Source organism: Telmatherina bonti (genome assembly GCF_933228915.1).
Source record: "Telmatherina bonti genome assembly, chromosome: 7".
Classification (NCBI taxonomy): Eukaryota; Metazoa; Chordata; class Actinopteri; order Atheriniformes; family Telmatherinidae; genus Telmatherina; species Telmatherina bonti.
In genome coordinates, this window is record NC_136625.1 from 36339259 (window position 1) to 36365681 (window position 26423).

The 26423-nt window shown below is 43.5% G+C and overlaps 1 protein-coding gene across 1 annotated transcript; it reads left to right on the top strand.

The window, feature by feature from the left end:
• The first annotated feature begins 1649 nt into the window (after positions 1-1649).
• On the top strand, positions 1650-26423 carry scinlb (scinderin like b). The gene is made up of 16 exons (XM_079243343.1): positions 1650-1734; positions 3926-4113; positions 5416-5570; positions 9340-9501; positions 15401-15550; positions 15927-16016; positions 16963-17095; positions 17238-17326; positions 17409-17624; positions 19653-19877; positions 20884-21054; positions 21131-21305; positions 21463-21578; positions 21668-21745; positions 21825-21885; positions 25489-26423. Exons 2-16 carry the CDS (start codon positions 3933-3935, stop codon positions 25647-25649), a joined length of 2163 nt encoding a protein of 720 aa, XP_079099469.1. The 5' UTR covers positions 1650-1734; positions 3926-3932; the 3' UTR covers positions 25650-26423.

Consider the following 26423-nt stretch of genomic DNA (forward strand, 5'->3'; position numbering starts at 1 on the left):
AGAATGTGATTAGTTATGATGTTGAAGGGAGTTTTGGTGTTTTCACTGCCCCCACTCAGGCTCCAACAGCTGGATCCCAACCGTCCTCTGACTCGTACGTCCTGAGCCTACTCCATCCAACTTTCTCACGTACTCCTGCGTATTCAGTGGCGTCGTTGTTGCCATGTTTTCCCAACCTATAGCCATTGGACGCCGTTACTCTTGCCGCTGTACATCCGCTATAAAAACAAGGAAACAACCTGGTGAATATCTGATCTTAAGGTCGATCCGGAAAAATTCAGGTTCTCCTTGATCAGTCAATGAAACCGCTGGGTATGATTACATGATGTTTTTTTACATACAAAATTATTCGGAATTAAGAATTAAACTCCTATGAGTTTACATAGAAATAATTATTCTGAATTAAGGTTTACATGAAATACGTCCTTACTTAATTATGTTTTAGCGGGTTGGGAAGGGTTCTGATTGGACAAAGGTGACGTACATCTACCTGAAATAAACAAAGTTTGCTTGTCGTAACATGGAAAACAAACCAGTTTCGACGTCATTGTGAGAACAGTTTTGAAGAACCAGCTTGACATGAGCATACTACTTTACTTTTTAATAAGGGAAAAAGAGGAACTGAAGAAAAAAAGCACCTACTCCAACAATTTGCTTCAGGGCAGCAATAGCTGCTACAGTACCTCTGTAACAAGGTGTGTGGATGTAGCGGTGATATCCACCATGCTTGTTTTCTTCCATACTTTGCTACTGGTTTTGTCGCACCCCAACCAGTGGTGTAGTCCAGAGTATACGCAGATATGTGGAGTATAGCCACTTATTTTTCAGTCAGCATTGAATATACACACGTCTAAACCCCCTGTGATGCTGCTTTCACAGTTACAAACATCTCTACATATGTAGCTGCGTCACCCAGCAGCTCAGCTAAGGTTAGCAGTATGCTACACTTCACCGGTGGTCCCAACTTCCCTGACATCTGGCTAACTTTAATGAGTCAGATTAAATGTGACATGACCATTCAGACTGAGGTCACTTTGAAAAAGATCTGATATGTATTTGATTTATGAGCACACAAAAACGTCATGGGTCAAATTTGATATCGGTAGCATTGGAATAAATCATTTGAAATCAATACATGCAGTTCAGACTGTCCTAAAAGGATCAGATATGGGTCACACATGGAAAAAAATTCCGATTTGAGCCACTTCTCCTTGTAGTGTGAATGGGGTCATTGATCTCCCAGCTACTCAGGCTCCACGAACTGAACCACAAGACAACCAAAAGACCTTTTACAACTTGTTGCAAATGTTTCCATTGGATCCAGATTGTCAATGTAAAGATGTTTTATTTTCATGCCTGATGCAGCCACAGCTAGTACATCAGCTTATATGTGTGTATGTCAGAGAGAGAAGAACAAAATCACCTTCTTTCTTTGTATACGACCCCCTGATAAAGTCCCCCCGCCCCCTGTGGTCCCCTCATCTGTAAAAGTCTAGCTCCGCCACTGCAAATGAGGATTTAAAACCATTTTTAGAGCTGCGCGCACTGGTTGGCACAATCATCTCCAGCCACCAATCAGTGCGCCCTGCTCGTGTGCGCGTACCAGTCAGAACACACGCCCTCCTCCTTCCTAGCGCACATTAAAACACAAAGACGCCCCTACACGCCTCACTCCGACGTCTGCAACCTTCATCAGCGGTGCCGTTCAACCTTTTCTGCCTTCCACCTCCAACTGTAAGTCCGCTTTTTCCTTCCTGCTGTCGCGACTTGCTGCACTTTGCCTTCAAACTGCGCACAAGTTCGCAGTTTGCGCGCAACGCCTGGTGCTCAGAGGAGAGGTGAAGCTGGATAAGAGCGAGTTTCCAGATGTGGAAAGTTCATGTGGCAGCTGTGAGTCACAGCAGCAGCAGCAGCAGCAGCAGCAGAGAGGAACAGACTGGAGTTCATGATGGATTCAGGACGTTTACCGTGTTGTCAGTGAATTATCTGCTGGATGAAGTGGAGCAGTAAAGCAGCTGCAGTAGAAGTCCAGGAAATGTTGTGTAATCCTATTTTTAAAAAAAGTGTGTGTGTGGGAGGAGGGGGGAGGAGGGGGGGGAGAGTATCGTGCATGACTTGCTTCCTGTTTTATCCTATGAAAGTGCAGCTAGTTAATAAGTAGATAAATCAGTAGATTGCATTAGAGCTGCATGTTCCTGCAGCGTGCTGATCATTACTGTGGAACATCCTCACATTGCATCTGACTCCAGACATGGTTTCTTAAAGGCCACGACGCTTCTGCTTTCTAGAGATGTATCCGTGATGCAGCACGTATTGATCAGCTTCTTTACAGGAAGCTCACTTCCCCTCTGAAAGCTGAGCTGCAGGCCCCTCATGTCACGCCCAGCTGAGCATCATGGAGATGTTCCTCAAGATGATGTGTGTTTCCCTGCAGTGACATGATGTCTCTGTCCATACAGAGGTGTAGTTCAGGGTCACGGTGGGAAGCTGGGAGAGTGGGAAGTGAGTGGACATGCTTGGGGTTGTGTCATCAACGAGAACATCCGTCTCAATGCAAAAGTAATCCTGCTGCAGCACAGATGTGTAATCTGGCTCTTGTGTAACCGTAGAAAATGGCAATCGGTGTAATCTCCCAGCTTTTGATGCTGCTTAGACTCGTTTTTTTTGTCACCAAAGTTTCATCTTTAAAAAACTCCAGCTGCATGTGAACGGCTCAGCGGCTCATCACAGATATCATCTTCTATGGAATGTTTTTTTTTTAGCTTATATTAGAAAAAGAAAACAGAACTAAATAAATACATCAGTATTTCCTGCAATAATCCAATGAATAAGTCTGCTATAAGTTAGTAAAAACATGCATCAGCAGACTGCAGGACATGTTGTGTGGCTCATAACTTTATTTTTTAAATATTTTTTGGGTTTTTGCATATTTGCTAATCTAAACTTTATTACACTTTGTTTTTCTTTTCTTAACAACATCCCAAAAGGCTTCAACAAACTTTCCTTTAGATTTATTTTAAAAGTGTGTTAAAACTTGTATATTGGAGTGTTTGTCTTCATTTATGGAATATTATTCAGGCAACATTAGAAAATATCAACGTTATGACATGAATGGAACAGTACTTTACTTTAGAGATTCATTCACTTTAATGTAAACTTAAAGTAAACAGAGTAACTTTTGACCAAAACATCAGCCTAATGTGAGGAATAACAGATGATTTCTGGGGTCAGAATACAGAGATTGATGTGTGTCTGAGGGGGCCGCCCTCTTCAGAAACCAGACATTGTAAAGTTATAAAATGAAATGTGAAATAAGGGAATTATTATTTAGTCCTACAGTTAAAAAAGAAAGAAGTTTTCTTCTAATAATGAAATAAAAACTTTTATCTGTTATCTGGAGCTAAACTGGACCAGTCTGACCCGACTCTGCTTAGTCTGACGTAGTCGTGGCCTTTCATACGAATATATCAGCTTAAAATAAAGTATCTAATTGATCTTGTTCACACATTTTACATTTATTCATTTCCTTTCACAAGTAGACTGAAATAGTTTCTCGCACTTGTTCGGTTTTGCATATGAGGCCATTCTCATCGCTGCAGGAGGCTCAGGTGGACGTTGTGCACTGAAGACCTACTTTATAGTTAGTCCAGCATTAACTGCACATTAAAGGCCTAAATGTGGGCAGAAACAGTGAAGAGAGCAGATGTATTTATGGCCTCTCAGTTCTCACCCACAGACTACCTGATAAAGAAGCCAAACCCCCCCCGTCATGCTGTGGTTGTGGATGATTTTCCTTTGTTGCTGCTTCTCTGTCGCCCTGCATGTCCAGACTTGGCATTTGCATGATCATGAGCTCATTTGCTGCAAAGATTTGCAAGGCAAAAATCTAAAAAAATCACAGTGTGTGTCTGCCTGTTGTGTTTAGAGCCATCATGGTTTCCCACAAGGAGTTTCAGACTGCAGGGAAGGCGCCGGGGCTGCAGGTGTGGCGCATCGAGAACATGGACCTCAAGCCGGTTCCCAAAGCCCTGCACGGCTGCTTTTACAGCGGGGACGCTTACCTGTTGCTCTTCACCACCTCTGCACCGTCGTACAACATCCACATGTGGCTGGGTAAGACGGGGAAGTATGTTGCTGCATGCTCAGTCGCTGGCTGCGTGGGAGGAGTTTTTTTAACCTCAACATGAAGAAACTTTCTGCTTCGCTGCACATCTTTCAAATATCAGATCAGTTTTTTAAACAGGAAGTGTGTTTATAACCTGACACATCTGTCCTGAGTGAGACGAGCCATTTCACCACAGTATGTTCCCTTAATGCGACTTCTCCTTTTCTTTTTTATCCCTTTTATTAAGCTTTAGTTATTATTATTGCTTTAATTATGAACCAAAATTCAGTATTTGTCCACATGAAGTTTGAGGTTTACATTTAAAGCTAAACATTTCCACCACAGCCGATTAATTAAGAATTATTTTTAATATTTTTCTGATTTTATTGTATATTTAAAGCTAAACATTTCCATCGCAGCAGATTAATTAAGAATTATTTTTAATATTTTTCTGATTTTTTTGTATATTTAAAGCTAAATATTTCCATCGCAGCCGATTAATTAAGAATTATTTTTAATATTTTTCTGATTTTATTGTATATTTAAAGCTAAATATTTCCATCGCAGCCGATTAATTAAGAATTATTTTTAATATTTTTCTGATTTTATTGTATATTTAAAGCTAAATATTTCCATCGCAGCAGATTAATTAAGAATTGTTTTTAATATTTTTCTGACTGAATGTGTGACTTCAGTTTGCATTATGAGGAGACTCGGTTCAGGGTGTCAGGATTATCACACACATGTGAAAATGTACACGCGTGTACGAGTGAAACAACTTGTAGCACATGAAAGTTACTGATGATTATGTGAATGACTGTATTTCAGTTGAAATGTTTGGTGATTTTATCGATGCGCGGCGATCTGTTCTGCGCTGCACAGTTCTCTCAGCTCATCCTGATGAAGACAGTGATGATGATGATGGTCAGGTTTTACTTCTCCTAACTTGAGGAAAGCTTGTTTCTTTCTCATCCTCTGTAAGAATTGTAGCTGCATAACAAGAACAGAGGTCTGGATCAAGCATGCAGCATGACTCACATCTGGAACACTTCTGTAAGCCACAAGGAACCGGCTCCGGTCTGTGCAGGTCTGGACTTGCCGGGTCTCCTCCAGCGCCAGCTCCCAGTTTTCTGCTCCAGTATAAATAACGTGTGTGTGGCTTCAGTCTCAGTCATGTTCAGTTATAGAACAGTTTCGTCCTCGTTGTTGCAACAGGATGCAAAGCAGCTGCAAACTGAGTCATGGTTTCCATAAGCTGAGCAGCACGACTGGGAGGAACGCCAGCCTTTAACCAGGTTTGTTGTTTGCAGGCGATGAGTGTTCGCAGGACGAGAGCGGAGCAGCAGCAATCTTTGCCACACAGCTGGATGACTTCCTGGGGGGCGGCCCGGTGCAGTTCAGGGAGGTGCAGAGCTACGAGTCCGGCACCTTTCTGGGGTACTTCAAGTCAGGCATCAAGTACCAGGTGAGCTTCAGAAGGCAGCAGAGCCAGATGTGGATGACTGCGGTCACTCTTACTGAAGGTTTTTACAGTTGTGCTCATATGTCTTCATCTCCTTTCATTAAAGAAAAGCTGAATTTACAACAGTCACTCAAATAACTGGAGACTTAAAAAAGGAACAATAACTAAAAATTTACAAAAATAGAATTTAGTAATATAAGACACTGTTTTTTCATTTAATTGAGTTGAAGAAAGAAAAAAAACAAACAAATGGACAAATGAGAGACTTTTCTGTTGAACAGTGGGACAAAATACCTGTCAACAGGTGCAGAAGTCTGACTGAGAGGAACAGAAAACACCTGACTGGAGCGGAAACATTAAAGGATTCTTCAACTAAATATTACTTTATGACTGATGGAATATGTAATAAATTATCTGATTTGTTTGCTTTTTAAAAAAAAATATTTCTATTGAACCAGAATTAGAAAATAATGTGATGATTTTCATTAAATTTTTATTTATTATTACTTTAGTTCATTTACAGGCAGCTGTTTTTTTCCTTCTTTAATGAAAGTGGATGAATAAATATGAACACAACTGTAGATCATGAAGGTCCTGCTAGTTGCCATGGAGATGAAGGAGGTTTTATAGTGAAGTACTCTCTCTTCCCATCAATCTCAGACTTCACGTCTTCCTGGATCCTGGTGGTGTTTCTGTGGTGGATGTGGGGTCTATCCCTGGATTCTCTTGACTCTGACCACAGATAGGCCTCCATTGGCTTCCAGGGAAATTTACCTGCGTAACACCTCTACTAAAACCACTCGGCTTCACTTTTTTAGCTTAGAAGCTCAAAAAGCAGAACTGCTTGTGCACAGTTCCTCATCAGACATGACTATACTGGTTCCCAGATGAACTGGGCGGCTGTTCTCTACTTTTACCAGACAGTGAAAGGAGGAGAAAACATTTACATTTCTACCGTGTTGCAGGTGAACTCACTCTGACGTGTTCATTCCAACACATCTGTTGATATCTCACATGCCAGCCTCCTGGTTTAGACCGAGGTTATACAGACAGCCCTTGTAGTTGTGAAGATATACTTCGTTTGTTTAGAGGTTTTCCGTATCAGACAAGAAGCAGGAAAAATATGCGTCGTCTAGAAGAAGTTAACCTTTCGGCTGTTTCAGATATTTTCAGGCAAACTGTGAAGGAGAAGAAATGAACCAGAGTTTATGATGGGAGTGAAATTCTTTCTCCACTTTCATGTCACGGCATCACAGACATATACGGTCAGTAGATTTAGTGTTTATCAAATCTGGTGGTCTCATTAAACTGTCATCCACCTGCGATGCACTTCCTCATTGTTGAAACACACCCAGCCGTCATCATGGAGGTTTATGGTGCAGTTCCACCACATGGTTCAGTTTTCCCCTCCAGTCATGGCCGGATGAGATGGCCCACGTGGGCCAAACACCAGCAGCTTGGACATGAAACTAAATGTACATAAAAGCCAGGTAGTTACACCACAGTGTCTGGTGTACTGGTACTGGTACCATTGGCTGAGAGATGTTAGAAATGTTGTTTCACAGTGTTTCATTCGCAATTTTCACCATGTTACGGTGGGGAAAGGGGGCCCCTGGAACACTCTGGGCCCAGGATCCTGTGCACTTTTAATCCGGCCCTGCTCCCAGTGGTGGAAAGTGGTTTCAGCTCCTTTTGGAGATATTCCCTGGTACTTTTCCAGATGAATTAAATGCACAGAGACCACTTTGTAACGTTTAGTAACTTAAAATCCTGGTTATGATCAGGAAATAAACCAGCTGGTTAAGATGAGCAGAAAAAAAAAGTGTTCAGTCCTCCATGTTTCTCACACACATAGCAGAGATAATGAGTTCCTACAGCTGATTATATGATACGTATGAGAAGCCAAACGAGGTGGGAACGAGTCCGTACTTGGGCGAACGACTCGGTAATTCACAAACACATGCAGGAACCAGTTCTGCATGTTAGCGATGTTCTCCAGTACTGTGTTGTATGAGCTGAATACCCGCCAGCCACAGCTGCGTTTACTGCTAACAAACAAGTGTTTACATGCTAACACACAATAGGGGACACGGTAAACGTCATACCTCTTTCAAACGGTTGCCACGGTAACAGGTAAGCCTAAACACAGCTAGCATCACTGCTGTGGACGTGGCTGCAGACCCCTCACCTTGGTGACAGGCTGCAGGTGGGCTTGCTTCGCTTTTAGCCTCCACAGACAGATAAAAGTTTGTGTTTATGATGGTTTAGGCAGGTCGTTTCTTCCCTTTTGTCTGCTATAAATAGTTATAAATGCTTCCTTTGAACGCAAAGCGAATATAAAGGGTGAGAACTGGAGGCTAACACCTCCCACATGGAGCCCAGTTTGCCTCACAACTCCAGTTCGTCCCTGTTGTTTAATGATTGTCGTAACCCGTGACCTTCGGCGAGCAGTAAAGCTGGTGAGTCTGAAGTTCAGAAGACATGCAACATTCCCCTCATGTGCTGTTTGAAGCTCGGGGCGTGTCCCGCAGCCTGATCAGCCATAACCAGTTCAGCAGCCTGCTCAAAGGAGGACAAACGGAGCCACGTTTACCATCCATCTGCTTCTCATTGCCCTGAACAACATCCAGCTCCCCCCAGCCTGACTCTGGCTGATGTAATTAGCCTAAATGCTTGTTTACTACGGGTTCTTTTGGTGGTTGGAAACTCTGCGCTTCTCATGTTGTTGTCCACACACTCTCAGGGTTTTCAGAGAAAGCAGAACCGCACCCAGCCAAGTCACTCATCAGTAAACAATTCTCCGAATCACAGAGCCCTCATTGTCAATGTTGAGACCGTTGAATGAATGTGGTTTTATTTTTAGGTAACCGGTTTTCCGTCTTCTTCCCAGCTTTTCCTCTCTGTTTGCAGCACTGCAGGACTGACTGTGCTGTTTCTTGCTGTTTCTTGTGCTTGTTTGAGGCATTGATTTGCATATTTGGTAAACACTTGTTTTGTTTAATGGCTCCACCGAGGACGGCACGTTGCGCTACAGTCCCTACCCGAAGGTACAGAACTGATCCTGCCGGAGACTACAAGCAGGGATCACGACAGTGTCATCGTCTCCATCTGATGAAATGTAAAGTTTTTGTTCATGTCATCCTTCACCTTCACTGTGCTGCAGCTCTGTGCCTCATGACGCCACTCGTCCCGCCTTAAACATCTCATCTGTGCACCGTCGTGACTTCGCAGTGTCATCAGGCCGATCTCAGCGCTCGTTTCCATTTTAACTGATGTTTTAATAAAGGTTTTCTTATAGAAATGTACATTTAAACCAGGAATGCCAAACTTATCATGGTTCAGGGGCCACGAACATAACAATCTGATCTAAAGTGGGCCGGAGCAGGACCATAAGAAACTGCAGACAATGAAAACTCTGTGTTTTTTTCTTTGCTTTAGTATTTACTAAAACAAAGGAAATGATGGAGTTAGATCTACAGATCTACAGGTTATTTTAAACGCACATGTGTGTCGTACACAAAGCGAAGTCAGATGTGTGAAGTTAGGAAGACATTCAGGATAGAAGGCGTCGTCCACCTGCTCTGTGTCCAAATGCTCTACATTTATTAGGAAAAGCAGTAATTTGTATTAGAAAAGCTGAAGTTAATGTCATATTTGTCATTTTCATATTCACCAAATTCATCCTGCGGGCCGGATTAGACCCTTTGGTGGGCCAGTTTTGGTCCCCGAGCCGCATGTTGGACTTATTTCAATGGTAACTTTTGTGTTTCAGAAAGGGGGCGTGGCCTCTGGTTTCCAGCATGTGGTGACCAATGACATGAATGTGAAGCGTCTGCTTCATGTCAAGGGTCGCAGGGCCATCCGAGCCACCGAGGTGGACATGTCCTGGTCCAGCTTCAACAAGGGGGATTGTTTCATCATCGACTTGGGAAAGGTGAGCTGGTCTTTAACCCTCAGCTTTAGGTTTGCTTTGTCTTCAGCTGTAGGGAGGGATGTCACACCCTGATGTGACACCTTCATGCAGGACAGTGGTTTAACCCCCCCTAACATCACCTAACCTGCTCAGATACAGAAAACATCAGTACTTCTCATACAGCGGTCAGATGCTTGTTTGCATCTGAACTCTAAATCTGACTGAAAGTTAATTTATTCATTTATTTATAATTAATTCAACTAGTTTTTGATGAGATTTGGTGATAAAAAGTGAGAAAACTATGTGGTCTGGTTTTAATAGACCAGAGATGAACAAACCGTGGGACATGAAATAATCCCGGCTCTGCTTGCTGTAGACTTCACGTAACTGCTCCTCGTCTCTAATCTTATTATGTTCATCGGACATTGTTACTGATTAAAACTTCAGGTTTTGTCACATTAGGATGTAAAAGGTGTCTCGGGAACAAACAACTGAAAGGTATCATCCAATCAGCAACCTCCAGCGGTTAAAAGTGAAGCCTATGAAGAAGTGCCAAAAACTGCAGTTCCCCCTTCATCCACTAGGGGCTCCAAAACAGAGCAAATCCCCATAGACTCCCACGTTAAAAAGACCAACTTCACAGCAGAAATAAACATGTTTACAGCAGAAATAAACATGTTTACAGCAGAAATAAATATGTTTACAGCCTGGTAAGAAAATACATTGTAGGTTTAACAGGTCAGGTTTACCTTCATGGCAACTGTGGGGGGGAGTGAATTTTTTCTTTTATTACACCTCTGTATAGAAGTAATTTTACATTAAAATCCGGAATATTTAGGGGCATGTCCTTTTGATTGACAGGTATCCGATCTTCTGCTTTGAGAAGGAGGAATGTAAAATGTTTTTAGCCGATTAACAGCGTGACTTAGCTTTAGCCCGCTAATCTTTGTTAGCTGGTTAGCTCCCGTTAGCTCCAGGTTAGCTCAGTTATCTCTTCGTTACAGGCAAGTCGGAGTTCGCGAGATGTCAATCCTCCACGCCCACTCTGACAGCCCCCCTCTTAGTTCCACCTCTTTACCCATTTATGTCTTTTCTGGGAGTTTCCAGATGAGGTTCCAGATGTGAGTCATGCAGCATACTTTATGCAGAATATTGTACCCAGAATATTGTTCTTGTTCTGGGTGGTAGTATCCAGAATATTGTTCCTGTTCTGGATGGTAGTATCCAGAATTTCATTCCTGTTTTGGATGCTAGTATCCAGAATATTATTCCTGTTCTGGATGATAGTATCCAGAATGCCGTTCCTGTTCTGGATGGTAGTATCCAGAATATTGCTCCTGTTCTGGATGGTAGCATCCAGAATATTGTTCCTGTTCTGGATGCTAGTATCCAGAATATTATTCCTGTTCTGGATGATAGTATCCAGAATATTATTCCTGTTCTGGATGATAGTATCCAGAATGCCGTTCCTGTTCTGGATGGTAGTATCCAGAATATTGTTCCTGTTCTGGATGGTAGCATCCAGAATATTATTCCTGTTCTGGATGCTAGTATCCAGAATATTATTCCTGTTCTGGATGGTAGCATCCAGAATATTATTCCTGTTCTGGATGATAGTATCCAGAATGCCGTTCCTGTTCTGGATGGTAGTATCCAGAATGCCGTTCCTGTTCTGGATGGTAGTATCCAGAATATTGTTCCTGTTCTGGATGGTAGCATCCAGAATATTATTCCTGTTCTGGATGGTAGTATCCAGAATATTATTCCTGTTCTGGATGATAGTATCCAGAATGCCGTTCCTGTTCTGGATGGTAGTATCCAGAATATTGTTCCTGTTCTGGATGGTAGTATCCAGAATGTCGTTCCTGTTCTGGATGGTAGTATCCAGAATATTGTTCCTGTTCTGGATGGTAGCATCCAGAATATTATTCCTGTTCTGGATGGTAGCATCCAGAATATTATTCCTGTTCTGGATGGTAGTATCCAGAATACTGTTCCTGTTCTGGATAGTAGTATCCAGAATATTGTTCCTGTTCTGGATGGTAGCATCCAGAATATTGTTCCTGTTCTGGATGGTAGCATCCAGAATATTATTCCTGTTCTGGATGCTAGTATCCAGAATATTATTCCTGTTCTGGATGATAGTATCCAGAATGCCGTTCCTGTTCTGGATGGTTGTATCCAGAATATTATTTCTGTTCTGGATGCTAGTATCCAGAATATTATTCCTGTTCTGGATGATAGTATCCAGAATGCCGTTCCTGTTCTGGATGGTAGTATCCAGAATATTGTTCCTGTTCTGGATGGTAGTATCCAGAATGTCGTTCCTGTTCTGGATGGTAGTATCCAGAATTTCATTCCTGTTTTGGATGCTAGTATCCAGAATATTATTCCTGTTCTGGATGATAGTATCCAGAATACTGTTCCTGTTCTGGATGGTTGTATCCAGAATATTATTTCTGTTCTGGATGGTAGTATCCAGAATATTGTTCCTGTTCTGGATGGTAGCATCCAGAATATTGTTCCTGTTCTGGATGCTAGTATCCAGAATATTATTCCTGTTCTGGATGATAGTATCCAGAATATTATTCCTGTTCTGGATGATAGTATCCAGAATGCCGTTCCTGTTCTGGATGGTAGTATCCAGAATATTGTTCCTGTTCTGGATGGTAGCATCCAGAATATTATTCCTGTTCTGGATGCTAGTATCCAGAATATTATTCCTGTTCTGGATGCTAGTATCCAGAATATTATTCCTGTTCTGGATTATAGTATCCAGAATGCCGTTCCTGTTCTGGATGGTAGTATCCAGAATGCCGTTCCTTTTCTGGATGGTAGTATCCAGAATATTGTTCCTGTTCTGGATGGTAGTATCCAGAATGCCGTTCCTGTTCTGGATGGTAGTATCCAGAATATTGTTCCTGTTCTGGATGGTAGCATCCAGAATATTGTTCCTGTTCTGGATGCTAGTATCCAGAATATTATTCCTGTTCTGGATGGTAGTATCCAGAATGCCGTTCCTGTTCTGGATGGTAGTATCCAGAATATTGTTCCTGTTCTGGATGGTAGCATCCAGAATATTATTCCTGTTCTGGATGGTAGTATCCAGAATATTATTCCTGTTCTGGATGGTAGTATCCAGAATGTCGTTCCTGTTCTGGATGGTAGTATCCAGAATTTCATTCCTGTTTTGGATGCTAGTATCCAGAATGCCGTTCCTGTTCTGGATGGTTGTATCCAGAATATTGTTTCTGTTCTGGATGGTAGTATCCAGAATATTGTTCCTGTTCTGGATGGTAGCATCCAGAATATTGTTCCTGTTCTGGATGCTAGTATCCAGAATATTATTCCTGTTCTGGATGATAGTATCCAGAATGCCGTTCCTGTTCTGGATGGTAGTATCCAGAATATTGTTCCTGTTCTGGATGGTAGCATCCAGAATATTATTCCTGTTCTGGATGATAGTATCCAGAATATTATTCCTGTTCTGGATGATAGTATCCAGAATGCCGTTCCTGTTCTGGATGGTAGTATCCAGAATATTGTTCCTGTTCTGGATGGTAGTATCCAGAATATTGTTCCTGTTCTGGATGGTAGCATCCAGAATATTGTTCCTGTTCTGGATTGTAGCATCCAGAATATTGTTCCTGTTCTGGATGGTAGCATCCAGAATATTATTCCTGTTCTGGATGCTAGTATCCAGAATATTATTCCTGTTCTGGATGATAGTATCCAGAATGCTGTTCCTGTTCTGGATGGTAGTATCCAGAATATTGTTCCTGTTCTGGATGGTAGTATCCAGAATGTCGTTCCTGTTCTGGATGGTAGTATCCAGAATTTCATTCCTGTTTTGGATGCTAGTATCCAGAATGCCGTTCCTGTTCTGGATGGTTGTATCCAGAATATTGTTTCTGTTCTGGATGGTAGTATCCAGAATATTGTTCCTGTTCTGGATGGTAGCATCCAGAATATTGTTCCTGTTCTGGATGCTAGTATCCAGAATATTATTCCTGTTCTGGATGATAGTATCCAGAATGCCGTTCCTGTTCTGGATGGTAGTATCCAGAATATTATTCCTGTTCTGGATGGTAGCATCCAGAATATTATTCCTGTTCTGGATGATAGTATCCAGAATATTATTCCTGTTCTGGATGATAGTATCCAGAATGCCGTTCCTGTTCTGGATGGTAGTATCCAGAATATTGTTCCTGTTCTGGATGGTAGTATCCAGAATATTGTTCCTGTTCTGGATGGTAGCATCCAGAATATTGTTCCTGTTCTGGATTGTAGCATCCAGAATATTGTTCCTGTTCTGGATGGTAGCATCCAGAATATTATTCCTGTTCTGGATGCTAGTATCCAGAATATTATTCCTGTTCTGGATGATAGTATCCAGAATGCTGTTCCTGTTCTGGATGGTAGTATCCAGAATATTGTTCCTGTTCTGGATGGTAGTATCCAGAATGTCGTTCCTGTTCTGGATGGTAGTATCCAGAATATTGTTCCTGTTCTGGATGGTAGCATCCAGAATATTGTTCCTGTTCTGGATGGTAGCATCCAGAATATTATTCCTGTTCTGGATGCTAGTATCCAGAATATTATTCCTGTTCTGGATGATAGTATCCAGAATGCCGTTCCTGTTCTGGATGGTTGTATCCAGAATATTATTTCTGTTCTGGATGATAGTATCCAGAATATTGTTCCTGTTCTGAATGGTAGCATCCAGAATATTATTCCTGTTCTGGATGCTAGTATCCAGAATATTATTCCTGTTCTGGATGATAGTATCCAGAATGCCGTTCCTGTTCTGGATGGTAGTATCCAGAATATTGTTCCTGTTCTGGATGGTAGTATCCAGAATGTTTCTAGGATCCACATCTATCTTTGATATCTTGGAAACCCTGTTGGGAACTTTTCCTGGATTTTCTCACCATTTATTGTGGTGTTATTTGCAGATATACTGAAAAAGGTCCAATCTCACAATGAATTTTTAAAAAAACATCAGGATCCAGATGCGGCTCCGGATCACTCCCACTATTTACTGGAATCTAAGTTAGACAGAGACACATCCTGAAAATGCGCCCAGGAGTTTTTGCATGAAGTTGCCAACAGACAGACAGACGAACAAAAACATAATAATTACATAGTGCCACCACCTTGTTGGAGGAGGTAATTATCCAATCACAACCTTTATCATGACTGTCAATAACAACACAGTAATTTTAGAGCACGTTAGAGGACACCTAGACATAAGCCGCACCTTCACCGAGTATGCAGCAGCTCTGTTTCCCTCCTCAACAGGCTGAAGGCTGCATCATGTGCATCTCTTCCTGTTTTCCATGACGAGGGTGTATGGATGATACACAAAATATCTCGCTAGCCTGTAAAAATCCATAAATTAGCTGCAGGATTCAAATTGTGTGGAAAAAGTAGCAGCTTATAGCCTGGAAATTATGATAACAACTACCAGTACTGGTAAAAAACCAGAAGCAGTCAGTAGAGGGACATGATGTACGGTGTTTTATGTGTAATGGCAACATGAGGACCTGGAACTCTGAAGTCCTCATTGGCTGTGTGTGCTCTTGTGACAGGATTAGTGTGTATGATGACCTCCAGAAGTCATCATACACAAAGACGTTAGAGTCGATTGTCTTTGTTTATGATAACCTACATTAACTATATATTCTCTCTATTTCTTACTTTATTTTTGCTATTTTTCTGTCTTGGTTTGGTTTTATCTGAATATCCACATCTGTGTTTCTTAATGAATCTATATTTGTGAAGTTCTTTGGTGAATAAAGAATGAATGGATGGACAGTGTTGGCTAACGTTGGTACTTCGCTGCCGTCTGTCCTTCCAGCTGGCGGCTGGGAAGTCAGTAATAATGAGGCTGGACTTTGTCTTTTCCTGGTTCCTGCAGGACGTGTATCAGTGGTGCGGCAGCGAGTGCAACCGCTTCGAGCGACTGAAGGCCTCTCAGGTCGCCATCGACATCAGAGATAATGAGAGGAACGGCAGAGCGAAGGTTCACATGGTGGAGGAGGGCGAAGAGCCGGCTGCAGTCGTCGAGGTTAAACAAGCTTTCCTCGTTTCTCCCTCTCTCTCTCCTGAAGAATGGTGCTAAACTTGAACCTGAAACGGGTTCTTCACACAGCAGAAGGTCCATGTGTCACTGGAGCATTTCTCCTGCGGCTGAGTTAGTCAGCGTGGGAACGGCCGGACACAATGGCGTCCTTGTTTCTGTGCCACGTTGGCATTGCAAACACTTCCTTTACGTTGAGGGAAGCCTAATGAGCCTGAGGAGAGGGAAAGCTTTTCCTTTGGGCCTTTTTTATGTTGGAGAGAAACTGCAGGACAGAATAGTTTGTTCTGCTTCTGTGTTTTTATCTTAATACACCAAATAATGCTTGAACAAATGCTAATGGTGATGCATCTCTGCTTGTCAGGCTCTGGGGCAAAAAACCAGCATCGCTCCCAGCACTCCGGACGACGACAAGGTGGACACGTCCAACAGGAAGAAGGGCGCCCTCTACATGGTGAGGAAAGCAAGATGGCAGTCCTCAGCTGAGGGACAGAAAGAACGGCCTTATTCACCAACCCTTCCTATGAACCAGTTGGTTTTTATGTTCCAAGGCCACATTCAGGAAAGTCTGTGAATCCAGGATTAGTTTTCAGCTCAGGACAAATCCTGCAAACACTCCTACTCCTACGAAGTGCCGGTGTGTTCTTTCTGCTCCTCAGCTCAGGGAAATACAAAAATAACAGTAATCTCAGATTAACCAGTTCACCACCAGTATGCCCATCCTGCTGGACGCACGGACGGCCGGCTGCTGTCCAGCTTTGATCCATTTGCACATAAAGTTGCTTTTATTTGATCTGGATCTAACTGTGTATTTATAACAAAGTTATTGCTAAAAACCAGACCAAATCGGTATGAGTCCACATCTTTATGCTTTATTTTAATTCATTCTGTTGGAAAGGCCGGATTATCCAATGGGTATTATTGGAACAGGACCGTGGGCCACGCCCAGATGGGGCCCACTCGGGGCACACGTTGGGAAAACATCAGCAGTTTGGACATGAACCAAAAAAAATATGAAAGCCAGATAGTTATACCACAGTGTCTAGTGTATTGCTTTTGGTACCATTGGCTGAGAGATGTTAGAAATGTAATTTCACAGTGTATCGTTCACAATTTTCACAATGTTGCGGTGGGGAAGGGGCCCCTGGAACACTCTGGCCCCGAGGGCTGGTGCACTTTTAATCCGGCCCTGCTTGTTGGTGTTATGTTTGCTGTTTGTCCTCATCTCTGTCCATTTCTGGTGTAAAGACACAAGCAGTTTCTAGAAATATGGACATGTTCCTGTATATGATGGAGGGTTTTCATGGAAAACCTCTGAAGTACAACTTCAGGATAAATTTCAGAAGATTTGTAAGAAGATACTGGTGGGATTGATCAGTGTTGTCCCTTTTTTTGTTTAGATCTCCGATGCTTCAGGCTCCATGAAGGTGACGGCCGTGGCGCCGTCCAGTCCATTCAAACAGGCCATGCTGTCTCCTGAGGAGTGCTACATCCTGGACAACGGGGTGGACAAGAACATCTTTGTATGGAAAGGTACCAGAAACATACAATCTCGACAATGCATCAGAAAAAACTGTTTGCCTGCTACATATCTGAGCAGTTTTGGTTTACTTGAGTTACACCATATTTTTTTTAAAAAGTGACGCCCTTCTTGTTGTCATTTGACTCCAAACAGGTCCCAAGGCCAATGCATCAGAGCGTAAAGCAGCCATGTCTGCAGGGCAGCAGTTCATTAAAGACAAGGGATACAGCAATAAGACGCAGGTAGAGCGGACACGTCCTGAATCGCTCAAGAAGATACCAGTAACTCTTCGTCAGAGCCCAACTAACTGAGTTTGACTTGCAGATCCAAGTCCTTCCTGCAGGAGGTGAGACTACGCTCTTTAAGCAGTTCTTCAGTGACTGGAAGGACAAGGATGAGACTACTGGTCCCAGTAAGGCTTATACCATCGGCCGCATAGCCAAAGTGGAGCAAATTCCCTTTGACGCCTCCACCTTACACTCCAACAAAGCCATGGCAGCTCAGCACGGTATGGTGGACGATGGCAAGGGGAAGGTCCAGGTAGGAGCGTCTTAAAGCAGCACAAACATTCATTCATCAACCTAACCGCTTAATCCAATGAAGGGTCGTGGGGAAGCTGGAGCGAAAGGCAGGGTACACCCTGGACAGCTCGCCAGTCCATCGCAGGGTCACACAACCACTTACACCTAGTGGTTGTGTGGGCAATTTAGAGTAACCTATTGGTAACCAATTAACCTAACATCAATGTCTTTGGACGGTGGGAGGAAGCCGGAGTACCTGGAGAGAACCCACACATACACAGGGAGAACATGCAAACTCCACACAAAAAGGCCACTGACCAAACCTCACCCCAGCCAAGGATCAAACCAGCAACCTTCTTGCTGTAAGGCCACAGTGGTAACCACTGTGCCACCATGCAGCCCGCAGCACAAACATGCCTCAGAGAAAGGAGAAGCTGTGTTAACAGCAGCAGAGCTAGAAGGGCGCCAATGTCTGACGTCCCGAATGCCACCTCAGGTGACTGACAGGCTCCTGAAGGAGGAAGACAGAAATGTCCTGCATGGGTCACCAGTATCACTACACCAGTTTTCAGCTAGTTTCCCAACTAGTCACCCCTCAAAAGTAGACATTTGGCTGCACATTTCTAGAAGAGATCATGTTAATGTATAAAACTAGTAACGCTTTGAAATGCTAACCTAATGTTAGCATGAACCAGCATATGACCAGATTAGCAGTGCTAATCTGGTCATATGCTATCACTAGATTAGTTTTTAGATAATGTGGGGGAACCATGTCAAATTTAGTTTCCACTGAATGTATATAAGGATTCAGTTAATCAAGATCTTAATAATGGAGCTGAAAAACTATAGAGATGCCTCAGTAGTACCTCAAAAAACTTAGCTAGCGCTACACAAGCTCAAAAAGATTCATTGTGTCTTATTTCTTATTTACATAAATGGTTTCTTCTTTCAGATAAACGGTAAGGTAGAAAATTTCATGGTTTTTTTACATGTTAAGGTAAAAAATGTTAATCTTTTAACTTAACGTTTCTCTAAATGAAGAAAACATTCATATAAAGCTACATGATCCCATGACAAATGTTCCCAAGACAAAAACTCTCGGCACTACAAGAACAAGCTAAATTCACACAAAGACTTTTATCATCTTTATGTAGAAAAATGAGAGTATACAAATATTATGTGTATATATTGTTTTAAATAATAAGAAATATGTATAAATACTTTTAAAACCTGCAGTAGTATAACATGTAGCCTACATAAAATCAATTTCCTTTGTTATTTTATCACACTTAACGTCACGTTTTATTTCACACACTGGTGAGACTTGTGTCCTCATATAAGCATGAAAGGACTCGCAGTCCGTCACAGTGATGATTAAATAACCATTTTGTTTGTCAGAAGTCCCTCCTACATGCTTAGGCTATGTGATATTTCTTATCTGACATGTCAGAATGCTCCATTAATTCTTATCTTTTTGGATAATAAAGACTTTTTAGAGTAATAAGTAGAGGAGTAAAACATTTGTCTGTTCACCTGCCCCACATGATCCAGCTACATTTAGACAGCAGGCTTCAGTAGCTACGACATGTAAATCTGGAGAAATACGTCCTGCATACGGTCGGGTGTTCTATAGGAACATATAAGAATGAAAAGAAACAGATATTTTTCTCTTTTTTTGTAAAGAGGACAGACAAAGGTGAGGTTGAGACACATCCTGACCGCAGTGTCAGTAGCCTGGCAGCACTAAGATCCAGTCTACCACCACCAGACAGTAAACCAGAACCGATCCCCTGCTACCACATGCAGCTCCACATCCTGCACCCCAAAACCACCAACTTACCTTTCTATGGACCTTTTTGAACTGCTATAAATATTTCCACTTGGTGATCCAGATTATTAAAGTAAATGTGTTTTATTTCTCATGTCTGTCTCATGTGACTACAGTTATCAAACAGTTAGTGTGTGTTAGAGAGCGGGACACCCTCTCCACCTCCTCATCTATGATATTCTAGCTGCGTGTTGAGAAGGATTCTCTGCTGGTTTTCAGATCTGGCGTGTTGAGAACGGTGACAAGGTGCCTGTGGATCCCGCCAGCTACGGTCAGTTCTTCGGTGGAGACTGCTACCTCATCCTCTACAGCTACAGACAGGGAAGCCGGGAGCAGCACATCATTTACACCTGGCAGGGCCTGAAGTGCACGCAAGACGAGCTGGCGGCTTCAGCGTTCCTCACAGTCAAGCTGGATGACTCGATGGGAGGATCACCTGTTCAGGTAAGATCCTGACCCACGGGACACTTTCACACCACAAACAGAAACATTTCACACCCAAAAAGTGACAAAATATTAAGACTTGTGAGGTGGAGTAGGAGGAATAACATGCAGATTAAAGAGGGAACTTTGGGAACAACGCAGTTACCCAGGATGACCAGCGGAGGGCGGTGTTTCATCAAGTTTCATGTTGATGCCACAAGCAGCAACAGTGTCTCGTAAACAAAATGAGCCATGTTGACTCTCCGTGAGTGATGATCACAGATACAAAGATACTGCGCAGTTCCAGAAGTTCCTTAGAAATCTTCCAGAAATGTGGATTTTTCAGATTTTTCTATTTAACAATAAAAAAAAACAAACTTTCCATGATAAACATTTAGAAATCGAGAAATTAGATGCTCTCTTCAGCACAAGAGCAGGAAGTTTCAGGAGACATGGGGACCCTTTTTAAATACTTTCCAAAAGACATGGAAGCAGGACTTCTAGTGCAGCTTCAGGTTTACATCACAAAGTATTGTTTTACAAGTCTTATGTTCATTTACTGGCTCATGCCTCCAAACTGAGTAAGGAAACAGGGTTCTGGGTGTTCATCTTCTTCTTTTTCTTGTTTTTTTTATTTGTGCTTTAGTTGTGTTGTTAGGTCTCACTATCTCCTCACCCTCCACTGTATTTATGGTTCCTGCATCTGCCTATTTCTCATGTAAAAGTTTTGGAGTTGTTCTTTTTTTTTCTGTATGCTTGTCACTTAGAAAGTCTCAATAAAAAGATCTTGAATGAAAAAAAACAATCACATGTGTGTGCTGTGCAGAGTTGCAGTCTGGCGGCTGCAAACGGAGGCGGTCTTGGTGAATCTTGGGTTTAATCTTTCTGCAGTTGGATAAAAAGTTCTGACTGACGTTGCGTCATCATCTCCGTTTTATGATGCCGTTTGGGTTAAACTCAACGAGGTGAGGAGGACACCTCCTCCTCTGGTGCAATGGACTAACAGTTCCGCTCCTGCTGTCCACAGGTGAGAGTAACCCAGGGTCGGGAGCCTCCCCACCTGATGAGCCTCTTCCAGGGCAAACCCATGATCATCCACAGCGGAGGAACGTCCCGCAAAGATGGACACTCCCAGACCGCCAGCACCCGTCTCTTCCACATCCGGCAGAGTTCTTCCCGCGCCACCCGGGCCGTGGAGGTGAGTCGGCTGGCGGCACGCTGGCTTGTCCAGAGGAGGACGGATGTCTTCATCTTCCTCTCGCCTGCTTCCTCAGGTGGAAGCTTCTGCCTCCAATCTGAACACCAACGACGTGTTTGTGCTGAAATCGCCTAGCGGCCTGTTTGTGTGGAGGGGTCTGGGCGCCAGCGATGAGGAGATGCAGGCGGCCAAGCATGTGGTGGGCCTTCTGGGTGGGAGCGCCAGTAATGTGTCGGAGGGCAAGGAGCCAGGTGGGTCTCCTACACAGACGGGACTTTGCAACAGTAACCCAAACAGCTCAGCTGCAAACGAAACAGCTGCAAAACATCTGGTCTGACCAGAAGATGACGCATCAAAGAGGCTTCAACTCTTTTCCTGCTAAATAGATGTCGTCTTCCTCCCTCACAGCGGCTTTCTGGTCGACTCTGGGAGGCAAAAAGGAGTACCAGGTCTCCAAGAGTCTGCAGAACATGGTCAGACCCCCACGACTGTTCGGCTGCTCCAACAAAACCGGGCGACTCATCGTAAGTCTCATCTGAAGCTGCTGCGACACAGAAAACTCGCCGGTGTTACGTCTTATTTACGGATATCTTCTGACATATGCTGCATGCAGGTGGAGGAGGTTCCTGGAGAATTCACACAGTCAGATCTGGCCACTGATGATGTCATGATCCTGGACACCTGGGACCAGGTGAGACAGCTGTTGAATATTCATTGTGCACGGTGTCTTTCTGTGAGCTGGGAGTGAATGAGTGTGTCTCGTCCTGCAGCTCTTCCTTTGGGTCGGCAACGAAGCCAACGAGGAGGAGAAGAAAGGAGCTCCTAAGATAGGTTGGTGTTGTGCAGACTCATGTTTTCAGGAGAAGAGAACCTGGTTTCAGAGCTGCTGCCTTTAGGGTCTGTTCGCAAAGCTGTTTTCTACATATTAAATAGTGATATCGATAAAAACGACTATAAACAAGTAGTTAAATTCACATGCTTGGCCGCCTGCATCTCCTCATCGCTGGATTCAGGTGACAGTAAAGTAAATTTCCCTTCACGTCTTATTTACTCTGATCACACTGCAACAAGTCTAAAAGACACTAAAATTGACTGTTTTTCATGCATAAAGTATTAAAATAACATTTGTACAATTTATCTACATATGTGTACAGTTATACTTTTTCATTTCCAAATTATATTTTAGTCAAATTGTTTTTAATTTTCATCAGTTTTCAGTGTTGAATCAGAAATATTCAGTGAAGGAAGATCAAGTTCTGTTTTTTTTTACAGTTGTGAAAATGAGGTGATAAAAGTCCTTTTCTAGAAATGAGAAACGCGTCGTTTCCTCTAGAAAGCATGGAAACGTTGCTGCTCATCTCACAAATACCTTCCATACAACGTGGCTCCGTTTCAAACAAAAATAAACCCGATTCCAAACTGCTGCAAAAGTGATTTCAAAAGTGATGCATCCCACAAAATCCTAATAAGATTCAGAGTTTCCGGACTGATTTTATCTCTGCTTACTTCTTACAGCGGAGTGAGAAGTAAGCAGAGATTAAATCAGTCCTGAAACTCTGAATCTTACTGGGGTTTGGTGGAATGAGTCACTTTTAGCTTATCAGAGTGAAGATGGACACAGAACGGACACCATGAGACACCATGACACCAAGAGACACTACGAGACACCATGACACCATGAGACTACGAGACACCATGAGACACCATGACACCATGAGACACTACGAGACACCATGAGACACCATGACACCATGAGACTACGAGACACCATGAGACACCATGACACCATGAGACACTACGAGACACCATGAGACACCATGACACCATGAGACACTACGAGACACCATGAGACACCATGACACCAAGAGACACTACGAGACACTACGAGACACCATGAGACACCATGACACCATGAGACACTACGAGACACCATGAGACACCATGACACCAAGAGACACTACGAGACACCATGAGACACCATGAGACACCATGACACTACGAGACACTACGAGACACCATGACACTACGAGACACTACGAGACACTACGAGACACCATGACACTACGAGACACTACGAGACACCATGAGACACTACGAGACACCATGACACCAAGAGACACTACGAGACACCATGACACTACGAGACACCATGACACTACGAGACACTATGAGACACCATGAGACACCTTGAGACACTACGAGACACCATGAGACCCCATGACACCAAGAGACACTACGAGACTCTACGAGACACCATGAGACACCATGACACTACGAGACACCATGAGACACTACGAGACACTACAAGATACCATGAGACACCATGACACCAAGAGACACTACGAGACACCATGAGACACCATGAGACACCATGACACCAAGAGACACTACGAGACACCATGAGACACCATGACACCAAGAGACACTACGAGACACCATGAGACACCATGACACCAAGAGACACTACGAGACACTACGAGACACCATGAGACACCATGACACCAAGAGACACTACGAGACACCATGACACTACGAGACACCATGACACTACGAGACACTACGAGACACCATGAGACACCATGACACCAAGAGACACTACGAGACACTACGAGACACCATGACACTAAGAGACACCATGACACTACGAGACACTATGAGACACCTTGAGACACTACGAGACACCATGAGACACCATGACACTACGAGACACTACGAGACACCATGAGACACTACGAGACACTACAAGATACCATGAGACACCATGACACCAAGAGACACTACGAGACACCATGAGACACCATGACACACCATGACACCAAGAGACACTACGAGACACTACGAGACACCATGAGACACCATGACACCGAGAGACACTACGAGACACTACGAGACACCATGAGACACCATGACACCAAGAGACACTACGAGACACCATGAGACACCATGACACCAAGAGACACTACGAGACACTACGAGACACCATGAGACACCATGACACTACGAGACACTACGAGACACCATGACACTACGAGACACCATGAGACACCATGACACTACGAGACACTACGAGACACCATGAGACACCTTGAGACACTACGAGACACCATGAGACACCATGACACCAAGAGACACTACGAGACACTACGAGACACCATGAGACACCATGACACCAAGAGACACTACGAGACACCATGAGACACCATGACACCAAGAGACACTACGAGACGCCATGACACTACGAGACACTACGAGACACTACGAGACACCATGAGACACCATGACACTACGAGACACTATGAGACACCATGAGACACTACGAGACACCATGAGACCCCATGACACCAAGAGACACTACGAGACTCTACGAGACACTACGAGACACCATGAGACACCATGAGACACCATGACACCAAGAGACACTATGAGACACCATGAGACACCATGACACCAAGAGACACCATGAGACACCATGAGACACCATGAGACAGCATGACACCAAGAGACACAATGAGACACAATGAGACACCATGAGACACCATGACACCAAGAGACACTACGAGACACTATGAGACACCATGAGACACAATGACACCAAGAGACACTACGAGACACTACGAGACACCAAGAGACACCATGAAACACAATGACACCAAGAGACACTACGAGACACCATGAGACACCATAAGACACCATGAGACACCATGACACCAAGAGACACTACGAGACACCATGAGACACCATAAGACACCATGAGATAGGCTGATTGTGTTCAAACATAACAAATGAATGTGTAAGGCAGTATTTCGGGGCTCAGCAGGAAGAGCAGTCGTCTTCTAACTGGAAATTTGGGAGAACGATTCCATTCCTCTGACCATGTGCCAGAGTGTCCCTGGGCAAAACCCCAAGTTTCCCCCTGATGTGCCTATTGAGATATAAGTGTGTATGTAAGTTGCTTGGATAAAAGCGTCTACTAGATAACTATAGAATAGAACAGAACTCCGGTCCTCTGGAGCCACAATCCTGCAGGTTTTCCATGTATCCCTGCTCTCATCCCTCAGTGTGCAGAACTTCATCAGCTGTTGGATCCTTTTAATGGAAGCCAGTTGTGTTGGAGCACGAATACATGGAATACCTGCAGACATCGGCCTTATTGTGGACCCTACTGTGTGTGTGGGATCTGGCCAGAAAATAGATCTTTGGGATTTTAGCCATGAGAAAAGACTCATGGCGAGCTAGAAATGCTCCCTCACAGCTTCAGACTTCCACCCAGCTCTACCTCCTGCTGTACTTACTGACCTAAAAACGTCATTTTCCTCTGAAGTTTCACTTGATATTTGGTAACAAATGAATTTTCTTGATTTAAAACTAAGATGAACCCCCGACGTTCCCGCCATTTATGGCTTTCCCTTCCTCTGTAAACTCCTTGTCATGCAGCGAAGGACTATGTGGACTCGGACCCGTCTGGACGGAGAGGCCTGCCCATCACCACCATCAAACAGGGGGCCGAGCCTCCAACCTTCACCGGCTGGTTCCAGGCCTGGGATCCCAAGATGTGGGAGACAGATCCACTGGAAAGAATCCGTGCCCGTTTCTGAACACCAAACGCCTCTTCTCGCCCCTACTTTTTACCTATCAAGCACTCCAAACTGCCATTTCCCCGCTGCTTACCGCCAATCCCCAAGTGCCAATGTCATTCACAGTTATCAGGTTGAATGTCTGCCGCCGTGTCTTAAATCCCAGCAGATCATGAGAAGAATGCATCATGTCAGCATCCGAGCGAAACGTTTTCCTGGTAGAAGTCATTTGTTAATCTTTGACATCCAACGCTTGTTGCCTTTACATGATTCTCACCAGTGTTTTCCAACCTTTCCAGATCCACGGTACTCTTTTTTTGACTGGAAAAAGTCCCAAAGCACACCGCAAACCAAATTAAATTAATAATATAAACCCCATCTCTTCAAAGTGTCTTCAACAGAAATCAGATAAACACAAGAAAAAGGAATTTTATGATCTTTCGCTCTACTTTTTAGACCAATTAGGTGAAATTTTCTCGCCACACACCGGTGTGACACCGGCATGGAAAATCTGGGAGTTTAGTGTACCGTGGCAGAAAAACTCCCAGATTTCCTCCAATCCCGTCTCCTTCTGTCGTTACTTGTGTCCAGAAAAACAGACGTTTTAGTTCCAGAAAAGCTTGCTGCTCAGCCCGACACGTCTGGATGTGTCATGTCTCTGGTACTGGAGCGCACACTGACGTTGCATGCTGGACTTTTTCATATCCTGTGCTTGTGAATTTTAAAATACATACAAAGTGTCTGTACCTTTCTGAAACACCCTGAAATGTCCGTGTACCTGGCTTCTGAATAAAA

Bases quoted from the DNA above. Each gene is read 5' to 3' on its own strand.
- scinlb (XM_079243343.1), top strand. From the start codon at position 3,933: ATGGTTTCCCACAAGGAGTTTCAGACTGCAGGGAAGGCGCCGGGGCTG. The intron at 5,571-9,339 runs GTGAGCTTCAGA...TTTGTGTTTCAG, and splicing joins AGTCAGGCATCAAGTACCAG to AAAGGGGGCGTGGCCTCTGG. The intron at 21,055-21,130 runs GTGAGTCGGCTG...CTGCTTCCTCAG, and splicing joins GCGCCACCCGGGCCGTGGAG to GTGGAAGCTTCTGCCTCCAA.